The sequence below is a fragment of the Megalops cyprinoides genome, chromosome 25, assembly GCF_013368585.1.
Source record: "Megalops cyprinoides isolate fMegCyp1 chromosome 25, fMegCyp1.pri, whole genome shotgun sequence".
Classification (NCBI taxonomy): domain Eukaryota; kingdom Metazoa; phylum Chordata; class Actinopteri; order Elopiformes; family Megalopidae; genus Megalops; species Megalops cyprinoides.
In genome coordinates, this window is record NC_050607.1 from 904,922 (window position 1) to 923,654 (window position 18,733).

The 18,733-nt window shown below is 48.1% G+C and overlaps 2 protein-coding genes across 11 annotated transcripts in view; one reads left to right on the forward strand and one right to left on the reverse strand.

Annotated features, from left to right (window-relative positions):
- LOC118771795 (liprin-beta-1-like) overlaps window positions 1-3,727 on the reverse strand; it is a 37,932-nt gene extending 34,205 nt beyond the window's left edge. For all 10 annotated transcript variants that reach the window (XM_036519844.1, XM_036519843.1, XM_036519841.1 and 7 more), the window contains exon 1: window positions 3,554-3,727. The gene's annotated coding sequence lies outside the window, so the exon portion shown is untranslated. The remainder of the gene's footprint in view (window positions 1-3,553) is intronic.
- Window positions 3,728-6,771: 3,044 nt separating this feature from the next.
- Window positions 6,772-11,213, forward strand: si:ch211-245j22.3 (uncharacterized protein LOC563798 homolog). The gene is made up of 5 exons (XM_036519639.1): window positions 6,772-6,842; window positions 8,193-8,325; window positions 9,534-9,683; window positions 10,306-10,411; window positions 11,089-11,213. The coding sequence occupies exons 1-5, from the start codon at window positions 6,772-6,774 to the stop codon at window positions 11,211-11,213; spliced, it is 585 nt and encodes a 194-aa protein (XP_036375532.1).
- The last annotated feature ends 7,520 nt before the right edge of the window (window positions 11,214-18,733 follow it).

The window sequence follows — 18,733 nt, forward strand, 5'->3', positions numbered from 1 at the left end:
CTTTGCTCTTTACACACGCCTTTGAAGCACATTTTTGGTGTGACGCTAAGCACTATGCAGCACTAGAGCTGTCAAATATGGAGAGTTAATATATACATCCTCCTCCTGGTACTTCCTGTTGGAGCACTGACTGAAATTACTGAGCAGAAAATAAGTCATTGCATACCAAAGCTGGCTGTTGCTCTACCCACTAAAAGGTCTGTACAGTATATGCCAGAGAGTTGGCAAATGAAGGTATACAAACATCATGGTGTTTAATAAGCTCAGTGAAATGTGTTGCCTCAGAGGTTATCAGCTAGTTCTAGCTAAATCCACAAGACCCTGGATATGGCTGAACTGCTCACAGCTGCATCACGGGCTGGCATCATTCACCAATGGCCAAGCTGTGTAGCTGGCACTGAGGGAGAGGAACACCCCTGGCCCAATACGGGCGTCTCACAGGCCGATACAGCGAGCCAGTCAGCATCAGTCCGAACCTGTGCGAGCCCTCAGCTGAGGTATGAGAGTCACAGGAGGTGAGCACTACAGAGGGCCTACTGTCCAATGAGGGCAGGAAGCCACACTGACTGCAAAGTCACCTGACAAGAAGACAACACAGCTTTAAATATCGAATGCAAGACCTGAGAACATCCTGCTAAATGTATTGAGCATCTACTTGTTCTGTGAGAATAGATTCTCATCCTTGAGTCTTACAGGCAAATCTACAGCATGTCTCCACAGACGGCCAAGCTGTGCTCCTGGTGCCAGCGCTGTCCCTTCTCCCGGTCACTCCTCCCACCTGCGGCTCAGGGCCTCCGACTGACACCTGCCCACACCTGCAGCCAAGCCTAAGCCTCCTAATGTCACACAAGAGTAAAGAAAACACAGACCCAAAGCAACACAAGTACGAGTGGGAAAGCATTACTGCATAACTCCTACTGAGCACAGCTATCATTCTGTCAAACAAAACAACAAGCTTACATTTGTTTTAAAGCAAACTGACTGTTTGATTAAGAGATGGTGGTGTTCAAGCAACAGACACTACAGTCAACTGGGCCCAATTACAGCACAGAGCGCCACGTGTAGGGCCTAGCACTAAGCTGTGGGGGATCCCCGCTTACTTCACTGAGTCTGGGGGTCCAGCAAGCCCCGAACCTGGCAGGATTCCACTAACTCCCTGCCTGTTTCCAAACAGAGAGGCTGCTAAGATTATAGTTTACGCAGCCAATCTGGGAGCCGTGTAAACATGGTAGAAGCAGTTACATGTCAAATACACTTGTGATAGAGCACACTGATTCCGCGCTGTCCCTAACAGGGGCCTGGGAACATGCCGGAAAAAACAGCAAACCAACATTCCACATCTGAAAGCCAATGTTTACGTCGCATTAGGGAAGTGTCCCATCTGATTAAAAATAGTGCTGCTTTCGGTTAGGAGATTTCAAGCAGACCCCTGAAAAGAAAGAATTCTCTATCCAGATGGCTTGAAGATGGACAGACAGCTTCACTGCTGTACTATCAATAGCTTACAAAACACATCCCTGGTAAAACATATCCTTGGGTTTGCACCAGGATCAGGGGGGTGCAGTATGGAAAACACTGGATCTTTCTCAGGAGGGCAGTTAAAAAATCTCCCTCTGCTTAAAACATTCAGATCACACAGGAAATCTGTGTTCTCTGTGTGCCATTTAATTCATGCTTTTACCAAAACTGAAATGAAAAGAACACATTAGAGGAATACGGGGAAACATCAGGTAAGGACCATCCTACAGAGTAGTAAGCAATACTAGCTGTAAGCAATACCTGTCGTGTCCTGATCATACTTAGGAAAAAACGATGTAAATACAGATGAACGTACAGCCACTGGCTCAGTCACCACAGGCTTCCAGTCTCCCTGGCTCACACCAGCTACAAAGCCTAACACCAGACACACGTCCTCACAGATAACGCGGGCTGCCCTGGGACAGACTCCTCTCAAAATAAACAACTTGTTCACTGCCTCCCAGAATCACATGCGCATTTCTGTGCATCCTCAGTGCATTTGAATTCCTCTGCCCCTAAAAAGCGCAGCAGAGGCGGTGATACCTGGTGATTAGAGTGGAGGTGCAGGCCCTGCTTTCGCAGAGTCGCGGCAGCGGGCCCCTGTATGGCAGTGCAGAATGCTCTCCAGTGCACAGCTTCCACACACAGGAAGTGACCGCACCGGCGCTTCTGCCAGAGAGGCAAAGGCCTGCCGTTACCCGGCTCCCTCGGCCAGCTGCCACAAAGTGCCACTGAGGCTCTGTGCTGCAGCCACCCTGCCTGGCTGCTCTCTCACAAATGTCACAAACACATAAATCCCTTCACAGAAAAAAAATATATGTCTCTGGGGAACAGGGTCACATTCCTCACACACAATGGAAGTGGATGTTCAACCCAACAGAGGAATTATTTCCTCTGAGATAAATAAAACCAACCTCAAACTATGGCGATTTTCACAGCAAGGTCCTCCTTTAATGGTCATACCAAGAACCGTACTGATATTTACTTTTATTCTTATCATTGTTGAATTTCATTGATAATTTAACATTTTAAATGGTGAAATGATGTTTGACTGCTGTCCTCTCTTCACCTCAACGCACAATGACGCTACCGTGCAGAAATTCTTACGTAACAACGGCACATTAATAAATATTTACTTGCTTACGCAGAATCATACCAGGTTGTGGAAAAGCTCTTCCATACGGTGCTGGCCATTGCGCACATCACTCCAAAGTGAAATGGCTGTTTAAAACACAGGTAACCTCCATTACACGGCAGGTTTGCATCGGAGCCGCGAACCAGCTGTGCCACCTCAACGCGCTCTGCTCACGCACATTTCCCCGCTGCCAGGAAAGTTGGTCGCAGTTAGGCTGTCAATCAAACACGCAATATTACAGCATGAAACAAAACGCGTCCGCTTTGTCTGTCTCAGCACCGCGACGTGCTACGTGACTTATGAAATATCCGAACGGAGACGTTGTTTCAAAGCAATTGCACGCTTTTGCATGTGCTTTCAATTAGCCCGAAGGCAGACGTTTTGCCCTCTCTTAGGCAATTAGCCAACAACTCGCACCACCCCGTTATAAGTTCGAATCTTCCATTTCGCGATTCATTCAGATGTATCGGCTGTTTTCGGGGGAGTCGCTCTCAGCCTCCTTCTCGTACACGCACAGTCAAATGCCACCTGAAACATTTCAAATCTCAAGATTTGATTCTTAAATAACAATCCATTTTCATGTACGCAGTGTTTGCCAAGAATGAGAAAATGGGGGAAACCTCGACTAAAGCGGCTTGCCCGGGCCAGCAGAAAACTCACAACCCACTGATTTATAAATTTTGTTATTTGAAATAATCTCGGTAAAACTGCCCCACCCAAATCTCATTCCAGTCAGTCGTTATCGGTTTGTTATTTTCTAAACAGTTAACACAACGTAGATCCACTTGCAGTTAACTTTAGCTAGGCAGCTAAAAGGAATCAAAACTAGCGAAGTCTGAAAAGTGATGGGATCCAGAGTTAGATAACTATCAGTGTTCAGACCAAAAATGACGCACTTACCAAAACTTAGCTCAAAACAACGGTACAGAATTCGAAGTGCATAAATCCAGAGGCTTCAAACTTCCCTCGGTGTTTTCCTTCTGTTAAATCGGATTTCCCAAACGCCGTGTCCAGTCTTTTTTCTCTTACGCCATGTCGGCAGTGCGCTCCGAGGCGCTGGAGACGTCATCAGCGGCGCACATCCCGCCCCCACTTCCTCCCGGATCGCTGTGGAACTTTGGATTTCCCCAGGAAAAAGTGCCGAGCTCGGCTGCCAATCACAGTCAATGGAGTAGTAAAACGCCGTCACGTGGTTTCAGTATTCCAGGGACCGTGAAACTCATGCGGACAGCTGATATTGTGCTGTGCGTTGGAAACAGACCTCACCATCGTTGCAGAAGCAGCTGTCCAAAATGTAAATGAACTGTGAAAACTACGTAAGCCTACATCAGCAAATAAAAGCCGCCAATCGGTAGCGAACTCCATTTCAAAGTATGAATACTGTGACATTTTTCTTAAAATTCTGCTCTAGATTGTTTTCTAGGCATTTCTGTCCAAACAACTGAACTAAAAGTGTGAGTGTTCTGAAATCTTGTTTATTAGAAAGTCAGTGTCTCTTCTCGTTTAAACATCTACAGAGGATATGCAGTTTTTATCGTTAGTTACTCTTGTAATATTTGCCGATCAAGGTGGTGTGCAACCAAGAAATAATATAGGTTGTATCGTTTTTCAATTAACCTGTATTGAATATTGAATTGAGAAAAGGTATCTGTAAAAACTATTAATTCAATGCTACAGGGGTCTCCATCTGGGAAACCCAGGTAGGACTTACCCCCGACTCACTGATGCTGGATCAATTTTGTTTTTTTCTCATGATGGTTGACATTTGGATGTGGCCTGGGCAGACTGATCTTGGGTTGGGTTTGTTGCAGGGTTCAAAGTGTCAAAAGCTCAAGCAATGTAAATAAAATACATTTTGTCCTACATGTAGAACTTTCTTGAACACTCTCTATTTTCAAAGTAAATGTATATGCCAGGAGACCTTTAGCTCATGATAATACTAACCCTGCCTGCAGATACAGCAGGTGGAGCTGCAGTGGATAAAGCAGGACTTTCACAGGGCCACATGGTAGTCAGTGGCTCTGTATTCTCTCATGGAAAAGGAAAAAAATCACAAACATCCCACTGAAGAAAGGAGGTATTATTGAATATTCAACCTTAAATTGGTTATGCTTGTCATTACTGTGTGAGTAATGAGCAAGTTATTCAACATGTGGAATTCAATGAAAAAGAAGAGATAGATAATTTAACATGAAATAAATAATTTTTAAAAATATTGAGTTGTGGGGTTTTCAAAAATGGGGTTGAAAATCACATTTACATCACAAGTACATTTTTTATCTACTGCCATGAGTCCCTTTCACCACAAGATGGTACTGTTGAGTGTGAAGTTCAAAATACTCAGGACCACTGAATCTACATCATGTTGACACATGCACCTTCGTTTTGAGGGGAACTTTGACTGGTCAGGCCCTCGTCATTCTCCGCAGTATACCTGAACACTAACTGCAGTTCGCCTTTAAAGGGATGCTGGGACACTTTCAGATGGTTTCCAATTAAATCCCCTAGCACAAATCCCCTCTCTTCACCTCTGCTAAGGACTGCAGGCCCTTGCTCTCTCAATATATCTTGAGAAAATGAGCTCTGCTTTGAGGAGAAGAATATAACATTACATTGCCTCCATTGGGAGCAGTGCCCCTGGCTGTGTCAGTGCCCCTGGCTGTGTCAGTGCCCCTGGCTGTGTCAGTGCCGCTGGCTGTGTCAGTGCCCCTGGCCGTGTCAGTGCCCCTGGCCGTGTCAGTGCCGCTGGCTGTGTCAGTGCCCCTGGCTGTGTCAGTGCCGCTGGCTGTGTCAGTGCCCCTGGCCGTGTCAGTGCCCCTGGCCGTGTCAGTGCCGCTGGCTGTGTCATTGCCCCTGGCCGTGTCAGTGCCGCTGGCTGTGTCATTGCCCCTGGCTGTGTCAGTGCCCCTGGCTGTGTCATTGCCGCTGGCTGTGTCAGTGCCCCTGGCTGTGTCAGTGCCCCTGGCTGTGTCAGTGCCCCTGGCCGTGTCAGTGCCCCTGCAGCTCCCGGGTCTCCAGGACCATTGCATTGGCTTTAAAAAAGCTCCAAGTCCTGAGGAGAGGCCAGAGACACTTGCAGCATGCTTTATGCCCATTGGCCAAGAGCATGCAAGGGGGTGGAGCAACTGAAACAGACTGAGATTGTAGAAGAGCTGCTTCACATAGATATAGATAACTAATAGCTAATGCAACAGCAATAGCTAATGAACCTACCTTGTTGAGCAGACGACGTAAAATGTTATTTAAGAAATAAATAGAGTGCGTGTGTGTAATGTTTGAATTATGCTGAAGCACCATCTTAGATAATTATTCAATTTCAAGTTTAAATCAGGAGGCTAACTGTGTTACCCACAGTGGTGAATGTTTCTGTTTGTGCGGGCTGAAACTCCAGACGTAATGATGCAGATGTAATTTAAAACACATACAGACTTTTATTCACAGATCCTAAACAGAACACAACAGACACACTCAGTTTCGTGCTCTGAACTCAATTACACAGTGCTATGAAAAACTATAGTATGCTTTGCCATCTATGCATACACACCAAAATGTGTGTGTGTATGCGTGTGTGTGCGCATGTGTTTGTGTGTGTGTGTGTGTGTGAGAGAGAGTGCTGTGTGTGTTTGTGTGTGTGTGTGTGTGAGTGTGTGTGTGTGTGTGTGTGTGTGTGTGTGTGTGTGTGTGTGTGTGTGTGTGTGTGTGTGTGTGTATGTCAGACTGTGTGTGTGTGTGAGAGAGAGTGTGTGTGTGTGTGTGTGTGAAATCCCATCTTTTAAGGTGTTCAATGTCCCATAAGATCACTGAAACAAGCCAAATCAGCGGCTGAGGCCCTGTGTCGTCCTGTCTGTTCCTACATCTGCAAATCCAGCCGCTTCACTCCAGAGCGTTTCTGGATAATTGCATCTGCGTCACACTCCAGCCCCTGGCCTGCAGATTACTTTACCTAAAACCCAATTCCTCAAATGCAACCGGGTGATGTTAAATGTGATTGGCTATGTGGAGAGTAGTGACAGGGTGCTGTTACGTGTGATTGGCTACGCTGTGAGTGAGTGACAGGGTGCTGGACAGGCTATATAATGTTGGTTACGTGTAGAGGAGTAGACTGTATCAAGTCAAGGATGGGGCAAGCTGCAACCTTACCCTGCAGAAGAGGGGGCACCTATGTCATGGAGCTCTATGAATGGTTCAGGTAAGGCTTTATTTAAAATCTAAAATGTCAATATGTATATATATATATTTATATATGTACACACACACGCATATATAAATGTACGGGTGAAGAATAATATCTATGTATGTCATTATAGTAAATTAGTAAATCCAGGTCATTCTTGATTGAATTACAGAGCAATCTGTGGCTGTTGTCATTATCCCATTGTTATGTAATGGACGGTGATAGTTGTGTTGGCGTAACTCACAGGAGGATGAGTGAAGCGAAAGCAGCTGTTTTAAAACAGAGTGATTCCACAGCTCTCTGATCAGACGAGCAGAGGCCAGGTACGGTCACTTCATCTGTCCTGGACCCAACTGCAGGGATCCTTAGAAAGGATGCATGCTGTGTCCTGTGGATACTGTGGATCTGTGATTGTGCTTTCTAGACCAACATGGTGAATTACATGGTGAATTGGTTTGTATGATATATTATATATATTGTATAACATTTCTTATAAGAAACTCTTGGGTTGCCATAAAGCTGGCAGTATCCTTCACCATGAGCAGGAATCAATGACTTGTAGCGTTTTCCCTGGGCTCTTGCAGTGACTAACATTAATAACAATGTGTTATTAATTCAACAGCATATACAACGATTTTTTTCCTTGCTAGAGTTTTACTCTGTGGGCAAATCAGTCTGAGGGGCAGAGGGGGCGGAGCAGCAGGGTCAGAGGGGGCGGAGCAGCAGGGTCTGAGGGGGCGGGGCAGCACGGTCTGAGGGGGCGGTCCCCATTCTGAAAGTGGCCATTTGAGCCTCTTTTTCTGCAATGATGTGTCAAGTTTTGAAATTGAAATAACAGCATTTGTTGATGCGGATTGGGTTGTGGAGTGAAAGTGAGCTGTCAATCATTACCTGGCTAACACAGTCAGTTGTCAGCATCATTAGAGGAGCAGATTATAATGAACACATAATGTCTCGGTAATGTATGCCTGTGTGCCCTTTCCATTTCTGCATAAACGGAAACAGACATTAACACATTATCAATATTCATCTTTTTCCAACTTGATCTCAGACTTTCAGAACTACGTTCAAAAGACTTATGGAGTAATATTTTCCCCTTTTAATTTTGTATGGATATTTTACTGTGTCTTGGTACTGTGTCTTACCTTAAATCAGCCTTAAACAAGTGTTAATGGTGAAACGGTGAGATGCAATACTTACCCACTTACCCAATATCAATAAAGGGAACACAGACCTTTACCCACAAAGGTCTGAATGAGGAGTGAGAGGCTGCAAAGTGGCTCAGTGAGGTTGCCTGCACTCACCTGAGGCAGTGAGTCTGCAGCTGCAGTACTGAGGGTTTCTCTGTTTTCTCCACTCTGGCAGGAAGTTCATGAACGAGTGTCCGAGCGGCCTGATCACGCTGCACGAGTTCCGCAGACACTTCTGCAACGGCACGGTGGGCACGGAGTCGGCCGAATACGCCGAGCAGATATTCCGCACACTGGACAACAACGGGGTAGGCTGGCACCTCCCGCACACAGGGGTGCGCTGTCACCAGGGAGGGGGTGACACACTCTGCCCAGAAACCAGCACAGGGGTGCGCTGTCACCAGGGAGGGGGTGACACACTCTGCCCAGAAACCAGCACAGGGGTGCGCTGTCACCAGGGAGGGGGTGACACACTCTGCCCAGAAACCAGCACAGGTGTGGGGTTCCCTGCAACAGGGCCAGGGAAGAGGGGGGAGAGGCAGCACAGGTAATATCTGAAGTGTGCTTTACTGAATACTAGAGGTGTAAACTCATATGTTTATGGTAACTTAGGGCAATGACATTGTTAGCATTGCAGAGGCTTGGAGAAATAGAAAGGTTAGAGATGAGTATGTCATGGCTGGGTATAAACTGTTCAGAAAAGACAGAACTAACAAAGGAGCCCTGCATGTAAGAGGAAACTCAGATGTGCAGGATCTTGCAGGATCTGCCCTGTAAATCTCTGTGAGGATATTTGTGCTAAATGAGTGGGTGTAAGTGAGAGAGCCTTGGGGGAATGTAAGAATACACATTAGGCTGTCAGGGTTACACTGGAGCATTAACATTACGCTCTACAGTAACCTCAGATGATGGGTAACTTTAATTTCTTCCTTCATCAGATGTATTGCAATAATGTTATTACAATGTATTATGCACAATTAGATGAGCTAATTATAGTGAGATGAATGATAATTTAAGCATAGACTGGGTACAACTTCTAGCCAGCAGAACTCTGAATGAGAAATTGTGCAAATTGAAAATTGTAGTCTGGACCTGCATTGTAAATGAGCCTCAGAATGAAGGTGAAATAAATTCATTGAGCAATCTGCACAGTGTGTAAATGAGTCCTTAGGGGAGAATGCACAGGTCCCTGAATTATGGAGAGAAACCTGAGACTCTTAATCTCTGTAGTCTCAGCAAAGGCAGACTCAGGGGGATTTGGCTGAGCTTCTCAAATTTGAAAGGCGATTAATGGATTGTTTCTGTAAGTGGATTACACAAGCTGTTCACGTAAAGGTAAACACTGACACCAGCGAGTCACACACACAGCTGTTAATGCATGAAATAGCTTAGCGGGACTGGCAGTGAAAGCAGAGCCCCTTGGCTTGCTCCAGGCCAGGCTCTATACAGTCACAGACACAGTGTGGACTGCAGGCAGAATGAACGGCCTTTTCTCCTCGTTCCCGCGTCCTCTCAGGACGGCGTGGTGGACTTCCGAGAATACGTGACGGCCATCAGCATGCTGATCGAGGGCTCGCCCATGGAGAAGCTGCGCTGGTCCTTCAAGCTCTACGACAAGGACAAAGACGGGGCCATCACCCACGGAGAGATGCTGGAGATCATGCAGGTACACCTGTCTCACCTGGGCGGGACCCCGCTCCCCTCATTATACATCACCCTGTGCTCATACGACTCACTCTGCTGTTACTGAGCAGCCTGGGACCGCTGCTCTTCCCTCACAAACAGGCTAACTGACGACTGATTCCATTCAGTGCCATAACGGCGGGAAGAGCAAACGACTGGGCCAATGGGAAAAGTGTGCAGAATGAACCCTGGAGGACATTTTAAAATGAGTGCAGTATGTCTGAGGCAGGCGCCCCTGTGGAGCACTAATGCTCTTCAGTCACCGCTGAAGCAACATGATGTAAACTCTGTATTTAGGTCAAGATAAACAAGACTGCACTGGTTTCATACTTTTGTCGTAGGAATTTTTGCATCCATGTATTCTCGGATTTTGTGATAGAATGCCAGCACACGTTAGAATGCCAGCACACGTGTTAGAATGCCAGCACACGTGTTAGAATGCCAGCATACGTGTTGGAATGCCAGCACACGTGTTGGAATGTCAGCACACATGTTAGAATGTCAGCACACGTGTTGGAATGCCAGCACACGTGTTAGAATGCCAGCACACGTGTTGGAATGCCAGCACACTGTGTGATGATTCTGACCCCTTCACTCTAACCCAGGCTGTGTATAAGATGAGCGTTGCAGCCTCCATAACGCAGCCCAACCCCCTGACTGCTGAGGAGTGCACCAACAGGATATTTGTCAGGCTGGACAAAGACAATAACGGTAAGAACACTCAAGGTTAACAAGAACATATCCCATTCCTCATACGATACTACGGGTTAATTCTGTCATCAGTACGAGCATATATATGTATTAAAATGTACACAGTACCCTCAGCAGTGTGAGTATGAGTGACAGTGGCATGTGACACATGCGCAGCGCTTGCCATCCGTCGCTGGAGGGTTTGCCGCTGCCAGTGGAAGCTAATTCAGCACGGGGCCCTTTGTAGTAAAAATAGGCAGGGGGCAGCAGACAGTCTATCGTCTCAGCCCTTTCCCCTGAGGAGAGAAGCCTTGTGGGCCTGGACTGCCTGCACTGAGGCCTGTGTACCAGCTGTGGGCTCCGGCTCACATCAGCTTTGCTGACAGAATAAAGCTTATGGACACAGCTGAAAACCATAACCACTCTATCTGTAGCTCTGCTTTAAAATGGGAAATAAGAAATCTTGCCTAAAATGATTTTCTTAAGCATCTTACTGCAGGTCACCAGTTCACATTTTCCCCCAGCAGCTTTCCCGCAGCAGACAGAAACAAACTGATGAAAAAATCTTGTTTCAAAAGACAAACATTTGTGCTGGAGAAAAATATCAGCCACAGATACATTTTGTGATGAGAGAAAGGTGATGCTATACATTTTCATGTGAAGATAAATAGAGTCTCTTTGTGTTGGCTGCCATTTAGCCATAATCACCTTAGAGGAGTTCATCGAGGGTGCTCTGAACGACGTGTGGATCCGGGAGATGCTGGAGTGTGACCCCCACACCGTGAAGGTGGAGAGGCCCCTAAAGACCCCAGGACCACTCTAGAACCTTCCCAGCTCAGCCACAGAGACCACACGGTCCAGCTCCCACTCTCTGTTCCTAAAGACCACAGAGAAGAACCTGCAGGAATCAAACTACAGACTTAATGCTTTGCCTTGTTATGACCACTGACACTGATTGTTCGAAATGTGTTTATACATAGACAGCTATTTTATTTTTACTGAATACATAACCATTGTAGTATTTAGTGGATAACGCAGATCAAGTCTCTGCCTCTAGCAGCTTATCAGTGTTGCAGCAATGGTCAGTGGTAAAGAGCAAACTATTTCTATTAAGTGACCTACATGTTAATATAGAGATGCAATGTAAATCAGTCACATATGTTTGGTGCTTTGTATCTGTTCATCAGAAGAGCGGGATGGTGGGCGGTCCACCTGGATGTGCCTGTGTTTGCAGGGCGTTTCATGACCGGGGTGGCTAGCAACTGGAGCAGATAACTGTGATAAGTGGTGAAAGTCTGGGTCAGGGGAAACTGAATGATATAAATAAAAGGAAAGAAGATAACATTAATGCTGTGAAATTGACTCATTAATGGTGCAGGTGCACTTCCTGCCTTATTCAGTATGCATAGCGACACCCCTCACGCCACTCTGAAAAGCAGCATTGCTGATCAACAAAAGGTGTAGTCCTTTCCTTCCTCACCAAGTACCATTAAACCAGCAGCTCTCTTTTCTACATTCGTCTGTGTGTTTGACCTGTGAAACAGCACCTGGCGTATCTGACCAGTTGCTCTGAGTTACAGGGTCCAGCCTCTGGACCCCTCTCTGTTCTGAGGTCTTGGAAAGCCGGTCCTGATCCCATTGAATAACATCCATTAAAATATAGCACCTTCCATAAAATCGTCTGGAGGAATGAAGTTGCATCTGGTGGAAGTCCCTCCCCTACACCTGTCTCTTGTTAACTTAGATCCCACTGGGTCTTTTTTAGCCAATGTCTGTAGTTGCAGCCTTATAAGCATTGAGAAAAGCCAGAGGGCTGAAACGTCTGCTCTGTTATCTGTATTCATTAATAAAAAGACTTTGTCTTTAGTCACTCAGAGTGCGAACCTTTTCCACTTCATTTTTCTACAACTGGTTTTTACGCACCTGTCCTAAAGTCTACATCTGAGCGCAACAATATCCTCCTCCTACATTGTGGAGGACAAACATATTTTTTATGTTATTCATATAATCCTTGAGCTCTCCAAAACAGCCTAAAAAGGCTCTGTATATTACAAAATGTGATTAGTAAGGACAGTTTAACTGTAAAAAATGCATGTTTCCCCACTAGATGTCACAAAAGTACAGTGTTTGTATGGGTATGTGCGTGTGTTTTTTAATGTTCTAAGAATCCCGTTTCACATTGTAGTTGTAGTTGTAAATCAGTTTGGCATGCATATGTTACATTTAATGTATATCACATTTAGTCATGTAGCAGACACTAATCCAGAGCGACTAAAAAAATGTAGCCCACATTAGCACATGTAATATGGCCAGATAAACAGCAGCATCACTGACACACCTGAACAAACCCAACACTGTGTATTATGGTACTATAATAGGAACCAGCAGCAGCCAAATCTACCTGCAAATCTATCAGTGGGGACTGTGCATAATTCCAGCTGGTTACCCTCACAGTGAGTTGTGTGTCCCTGTGGCCCCGCCCTCTCTCGTAGGGGGGGGCCCTCTGAGGATACGTGTGACACACAGAGGCCGCCCCCTCCCTGCTGGAGTCTGGGATGGCAGTCAGTGGCAAAGGTTTTGTTTATTTCTGTCTGTTGACTCAGAAGGGCTGTGTTTGGAGCAGGCTGGAGATGGAGCAACATCCCATCAATTATTAAGCAGCTGTTTTCAGAGAGCTGCAGGTCTGTGTGAAAGCAGCTCCACTCGGGAGCTTCCTGTACAAGTGCTCTCATCATCGCACAGCCATCTCTCCATCTACCATCACACCTATCACCGAGAGATCATCTCCCTTCCTCTCCACTCAATGAATGTATAATGAGCACTCTGCCTCCGTGTGTCAGCCGTGTCACTCAGGTGGGTATCACCCACGCGAGGGAGGGGAGCAGCTCCTCTGCGTTAGGTAACCTGGAGGAATACAGGCTGTCCTCACCTCCACAGACACCCTGTACTGTCCTCTCCCTGGAACACAGGCAACAGGACCTCCCAGGGCCAAAATGGGTTCCTACTGTCATTCCATACTACCATCCTGTCCTGAAGCCCGAAACTATACACTATCAGGCTATTTGAGACTCAACAACAAAAATAAGAATGGATTATGGATCTCAGAGTGCCTTCCTGTCAGGGAGCATGACTCCCCTGAAGCCACAGTGAGTCTCAGTGACAGCCACAGTTAGGAGTGAGGGTTACATCACAATAACACTTTCCTGGAAAGTGTTAAAATGACAATTTTACTGAAGCTTTTAAGATGTATTTGAAAATCAGATTCATTACCTTGGCTATTTTCATTTAATAATAAAAGCTTACAAAAATTCTATGTCTCGAGAACACAGAATAACTTCCTGTGTAGACAGACATGCATGCCTGTACAGTGTATCAATGTACACAAGGTCACTGTAATATGTAGTGACCTATGTTCACGAATCATCATGAATGTTGTTAAAGAGGCCTATTAATGTTAATGATTTATTATAAATTACAATGTCTTCCATAGAGCTTAATAAAATAAGATGCATGTCAATACAGGACTGTAAAGAATCTGGCGATGGCTTCTCAAATAAAAAGACAGAAGGAACAAAATTACAGAAAGATAAATAATTAATTTAAAAATGAATATACTCCAGAACCATCCAGCGCTGTAATGGCCCTGTGTCTGCTGTAATGGCCCTATGTATTAGGGCTGAACGATACAGCCATCGCGATGTATCGCACAGCTATTTTTAGCGCAATAACAGCTATCCCCGGTATGTGGCGTTAGGTTTTTTCCCGTATGTTTTTCAGTGGCTGCGGGTGAGCTGGAAACAGGGGAGGCGGAAACACTACCTTTAAATCTATCATCCTGTTCCCCTGTATCCCCCTTGATTCACAATAAAACAAATAATTCACAGAATAATTCACACCAATCGTAAATAAATGATTACGCTCGCGAAACAGCGCAGATTGTCTGTAGTTTGTGTGCTTGCGAAAGCTACAACGTGAGATTGTTTAATTAACAAGGATGGCATTTATCGATTTAAATCACTTTAAATGCTCAAAATAACAAGGATGGCAATTTGAATAATTAAGTGGCAAGTAATCCCAAAGCTTTCTCTTAAATGTTTCAAGTTATAGCTTTCTTGTGTTAAAAAATTCAAATTACAAAACGGAGCCAAATTTAGTTAAATCGATTTAAATTACTGAGAATAAACTTTCAGGTTAGGTTGAGTGCAATGAACAATAACGTTTAGAACACAGACCTCACAAAAGCTGCGATGTGTCATGAGCATTTAACGTAATTTACATAAATACATAAGTACATACCCGATAAATGCTATTCTTGTTAATTAAACAACGTTGTCTCACGTTGTCGCTTTCGCAAGCACACAAACTACAGACAATCTGCGCTTTCGCGAGCGTAATCATTTATTTACGATTGGTGTGAATTATAGTGTGAATTATTTGTTTTATTGTGAATCAAGGAGGATAAAGAGGAAGAGGCTGGAAGGCCACCCTGCGCACCTGTTCCCAGTTCCCTCATCACCAGCCCATGTATATATCGGCCCCGAAGGCCCTGATTCTCCCTTTTTCCTGCCGCTTTTGAAAGCGTGTTTTTCTTGTGGATTGTTGGTCACTGAATTTTGCACTGGTTTTCTTCATTATGACTTTGCCTGTGCGTTCTGGCCTGTAAGTACTGCTGGTTTCTTATGCACCTGGGTCCTTTCCCTGGGTATGCTGTAACGGACCTGCTCTGTGTATACTGTAACGGCCCTGTGTGTGCTGTAAGGGCCCTGCTCTGTTTATGCTGTAATGGCTCTGTGTATGCTGTGATGGACTGGCTCTGTGTATACTATAACAGCCTTGTGTATGCTGTAACGGACCTGCTCTGTGTATACTGTAATGGCTCTGTGTATGCTGTAACGGACCTGCTCTGTGTATACTGTAATGGCTCTGTGTATGCTGTAACGGCCCTGCTCTGTGTATGCTGTAACGGCCCTGTGTGTGCTGTAAGGGCCCTGCTCTGTTTATGCTGTAATGGCTCTGTGTATGCTGTGATGGACTGGCTCTGTGTATACTATAACAGCCTTGTGTATGCTGTAATGGACCTGCTCTGTGTATACTGTAATGGCTCTGTATATGCTGTAACGGCCCTGCTCTGTGTATACTGTAATGGATCTGTGTGTGCTGTAAGGGCCCTGCTCTGTTTATGCTGTAATGGCTCTGTGTATGCTGTAATGGACTGGCTCTGTGTATACTATAACAGCCTTGTGTATGCTGTAATGGACCTGCTCTGTGTATACTATAATGGCCTTGTGTATGCTGTAACGGACCTGCTCTGGGTATACTGTAATGGCTCTGGGTATACTGTAATGGCTCTGTATATACTGTAATGGACCTGCTCTGTATATGCTGTAATGGACCTGCTCTGTGTATACTGTAATGGCTCTGTGTATGCTGTAACGGACCGGCTCTGTGTATACTGTAATGGACCTGCTCTGTGTATACTGTAATGGCTCTGTGTATGCTGTAACGGACCGGCTCTGTGTATACTGTAATGGCTCTGTGTATACTGTAATGGCTCTGTATATGCTGTAACGGACCTGCTCTGTGTATACTGTAATTGCTCTATGTATGCTGCAACGGACCTGCTATGTGTATACTGTAATGGCTCTGTGTATACTGTAATGGCTCTGTATATGCTGTAATGGACCTGCTCTGTGTATACTGTAATGGCTCTGTGTATGCTGTAACGGACCTGCTCTGTGTATACTGTAATGGCTCTGTGTATGCTGTAACGGACCTGCTCTGTGTATACTGTAATGGCTCTGTGTATGCTGTAACGGACCTGCTCTGTGTATACTGTAATGGCTCTGTGTATGCTGTAACGGACCTGCTCTGTGTATACTGTAATTGCTCTATGTATGCTGCAACGGACCTGCTCTGTGTATACTGTAATGGCTCTGTGTATGCTGCAACGGACCTGCTCTGTGTATACTGTAATGGCTCTGTGTATGCTGTAACGGACCTGCTCTGTGTATACTGTAATGGCTCTGTGTATGCTGTAACGGACCTGCTCTGTGTATACTGTAATGGCTCTGTGTATGCTGTAACGGACCTGCTCTGTGTATACTGTAATGGCTCTGTGTATGCTGTAACGGACCTGCTCTGTGTATACTGTAATGGCTCTGTGTATGCTGTAACGGACCTGCTCTGTGTATACTGTAATGGCTCTGTGTATGCTGCAACGGACCTGCTCTGTGTATACTGTAATGGCTCTGTGTATGCTGTAACGGACCTGCTCTGTGTATACTGTAATGGCTCTGTGTATGCTGTAACGGACCTGCTCTGTGTATACTGTAATGGCTCTGTGTATGCTGTAATTGTCAGTACTCCAGCCTGCGCAGCTGGTTTCTCCCTGTCTGTCAGTGTGGGGGTGTGTTTGGTTTTCCCGTGCATGTGCTTTTTCAGCCATTGCCTCACTCCCTGCCCTGCTTCTGCCCTTCTGCAACGCCGCCGCCTGGAGCCCTGCTTCTGCCCTTCTGCAACGCCCGCCGCCGCTTGGAGCCCTGCTTCTGCCCTTCTGCAACGCCCGCCGCCGCCTGGAGCCCTGCTTCTGCCCTTCTGCAACGCCGCCGCCTGGAGCCCTGCCTCTGCCCTTCTGCAACGCCGCCGCCTGGAGCCCTGCTTCTGCCCTTCTGCAACGCCCGCCGCCGCTTGGAGCCCTGCTTCTGCCCTGCTGCAACGCCGCCGCCTGGAGCCCTGCCTCTGCCCTTCTGCAACGCCGCCGCCTGGAGCCCTGCTTCTGCCCTTCTGCAACGCCCGCCGCCGCTTGGAGCCCTGCTTCTGCCCTTCTGCAACGCCCGCCGCCGCCTGGAGCCCTGCCTCTGCCCTTCTGCAACGCCGCCGCCTGGAGCCCTGCTTCTGCCCTTCTGCAACGCCCGCCGCCTGGAGCCCTGCCTCTGCCCTGCTTCTGCCCTGCTTCTGCCCTGCTGCAACGCCCACCGCCTGGAGCCCTGCTTCTGCCCTTCTGCAACGCCCGCCGCCTGGAGCCCTGCTTCTGCCCTTCTGCAACGCCGCCGCCTGGAGCCCTGCTTCTGCCCTGCTGCAACGCCCGCCGCCGCCTGGAGCCCTGCCTCTGCCCTTCTGCAACGCCGCCGCCTGGAGCCCTGCTTCTGCCCTTCTGCAACGCCGCCGCCTGGAGCCCTGCTTCTGCCCTTCTGCAACGCCGCCGCCTGGAGCCCTGCCTCTGCCCTTCTGCAACACCGCCGCCTGGAGCCCTGCTTCTGCCCTTCTGCAACGCCCGCCGCCGCTTGGAGCCCTGCTTCTGCCCTGCTGCAACGCCGCCGCCTGGAGCCCTGCCTCTGCCCTGCTGCAACGCCGCCGCCTGGAGCCCTGCCTCTGCCCTTCTGCAACGCCGCCGCCTGGAGCCCTGCTTCTGCCCTTCTGCAACGCCCGCCGCCGCCTGGAGCCCTGCTTCTGCCCTTCTGCAACGCCCGCCGCCGCCTGGAGCCCTGCTTCTGCCCTTCTGCAACGCCCGCCGTCTGGAGCCCTGCCTCTGCCCTGCTTCCGCCTGGAGCCCTGCTTCTGCCCTTCTGCAACGCCCGCCGCCTGGAGCCCTGCATCTGCCCTGCCTCTGCCCTTCTGCAACGCCGCCGCCTGGAGCCCTGCTTCTGCCCTTCTGCAACGCCCGCCGCCGCTTGGAGCCCTGCTTCTGCCCTTCTGCAACGCCCGCCGCCGCCTGGAGCCCTGCTTCTGCCCTTCTGCAACGCCCGCCGCCTGGAGCCCTGCCTCTGCCCTTCTGCAACGCCGCCGCCTGGAGCCCTGCTTCTGCCCTTCTGCAACGCCCGCCGCCTGGAGCCCTGCCTCTGCCCTGCTTCTGCCCTGCTTCTGCCCTGCTGCAACGCCCACCGCCTGGAGCCCTGCTTCTGCCCTTCTGCAACGCCCGCCGCCTGGAGCCCTGCTTCTGCCCTTCTGCAACGCCGCCGCCTGGAGCCCTGCTTCTGCCCTGCTGCAACGCCCGCCGCCGCCTGGAGCCCTGCCTCTGCCCTTCTGCAACGCCGCCGCCTGGAGCCCTGCTTCTGCCCTTCTGCAACGCCGCCGCCTGGAGCCCTGCTTCTGCCCTTCTGCAACGCCGCCGCCTGGAGCCCTGCCTCTGCCCTTCTGCAACACCGCCGCCTGGAGCCCTGCTTCTGCCCTTCTGCAACGCCCGCCGCCGCTTGGAGCCCTGCTTCTGCCCTGCTGCAACGCCGCCGCCTGGAGCCCTGCCTCTGCCCTGCTGCAACGCCGCCGCCTGGAGCCCTGCCTCTGCCCTTCTGCAACGCCCGCCGCCGCCTGGAGCCCTGCTTCTGCCCTTCTGCAACGCCCGCCGCC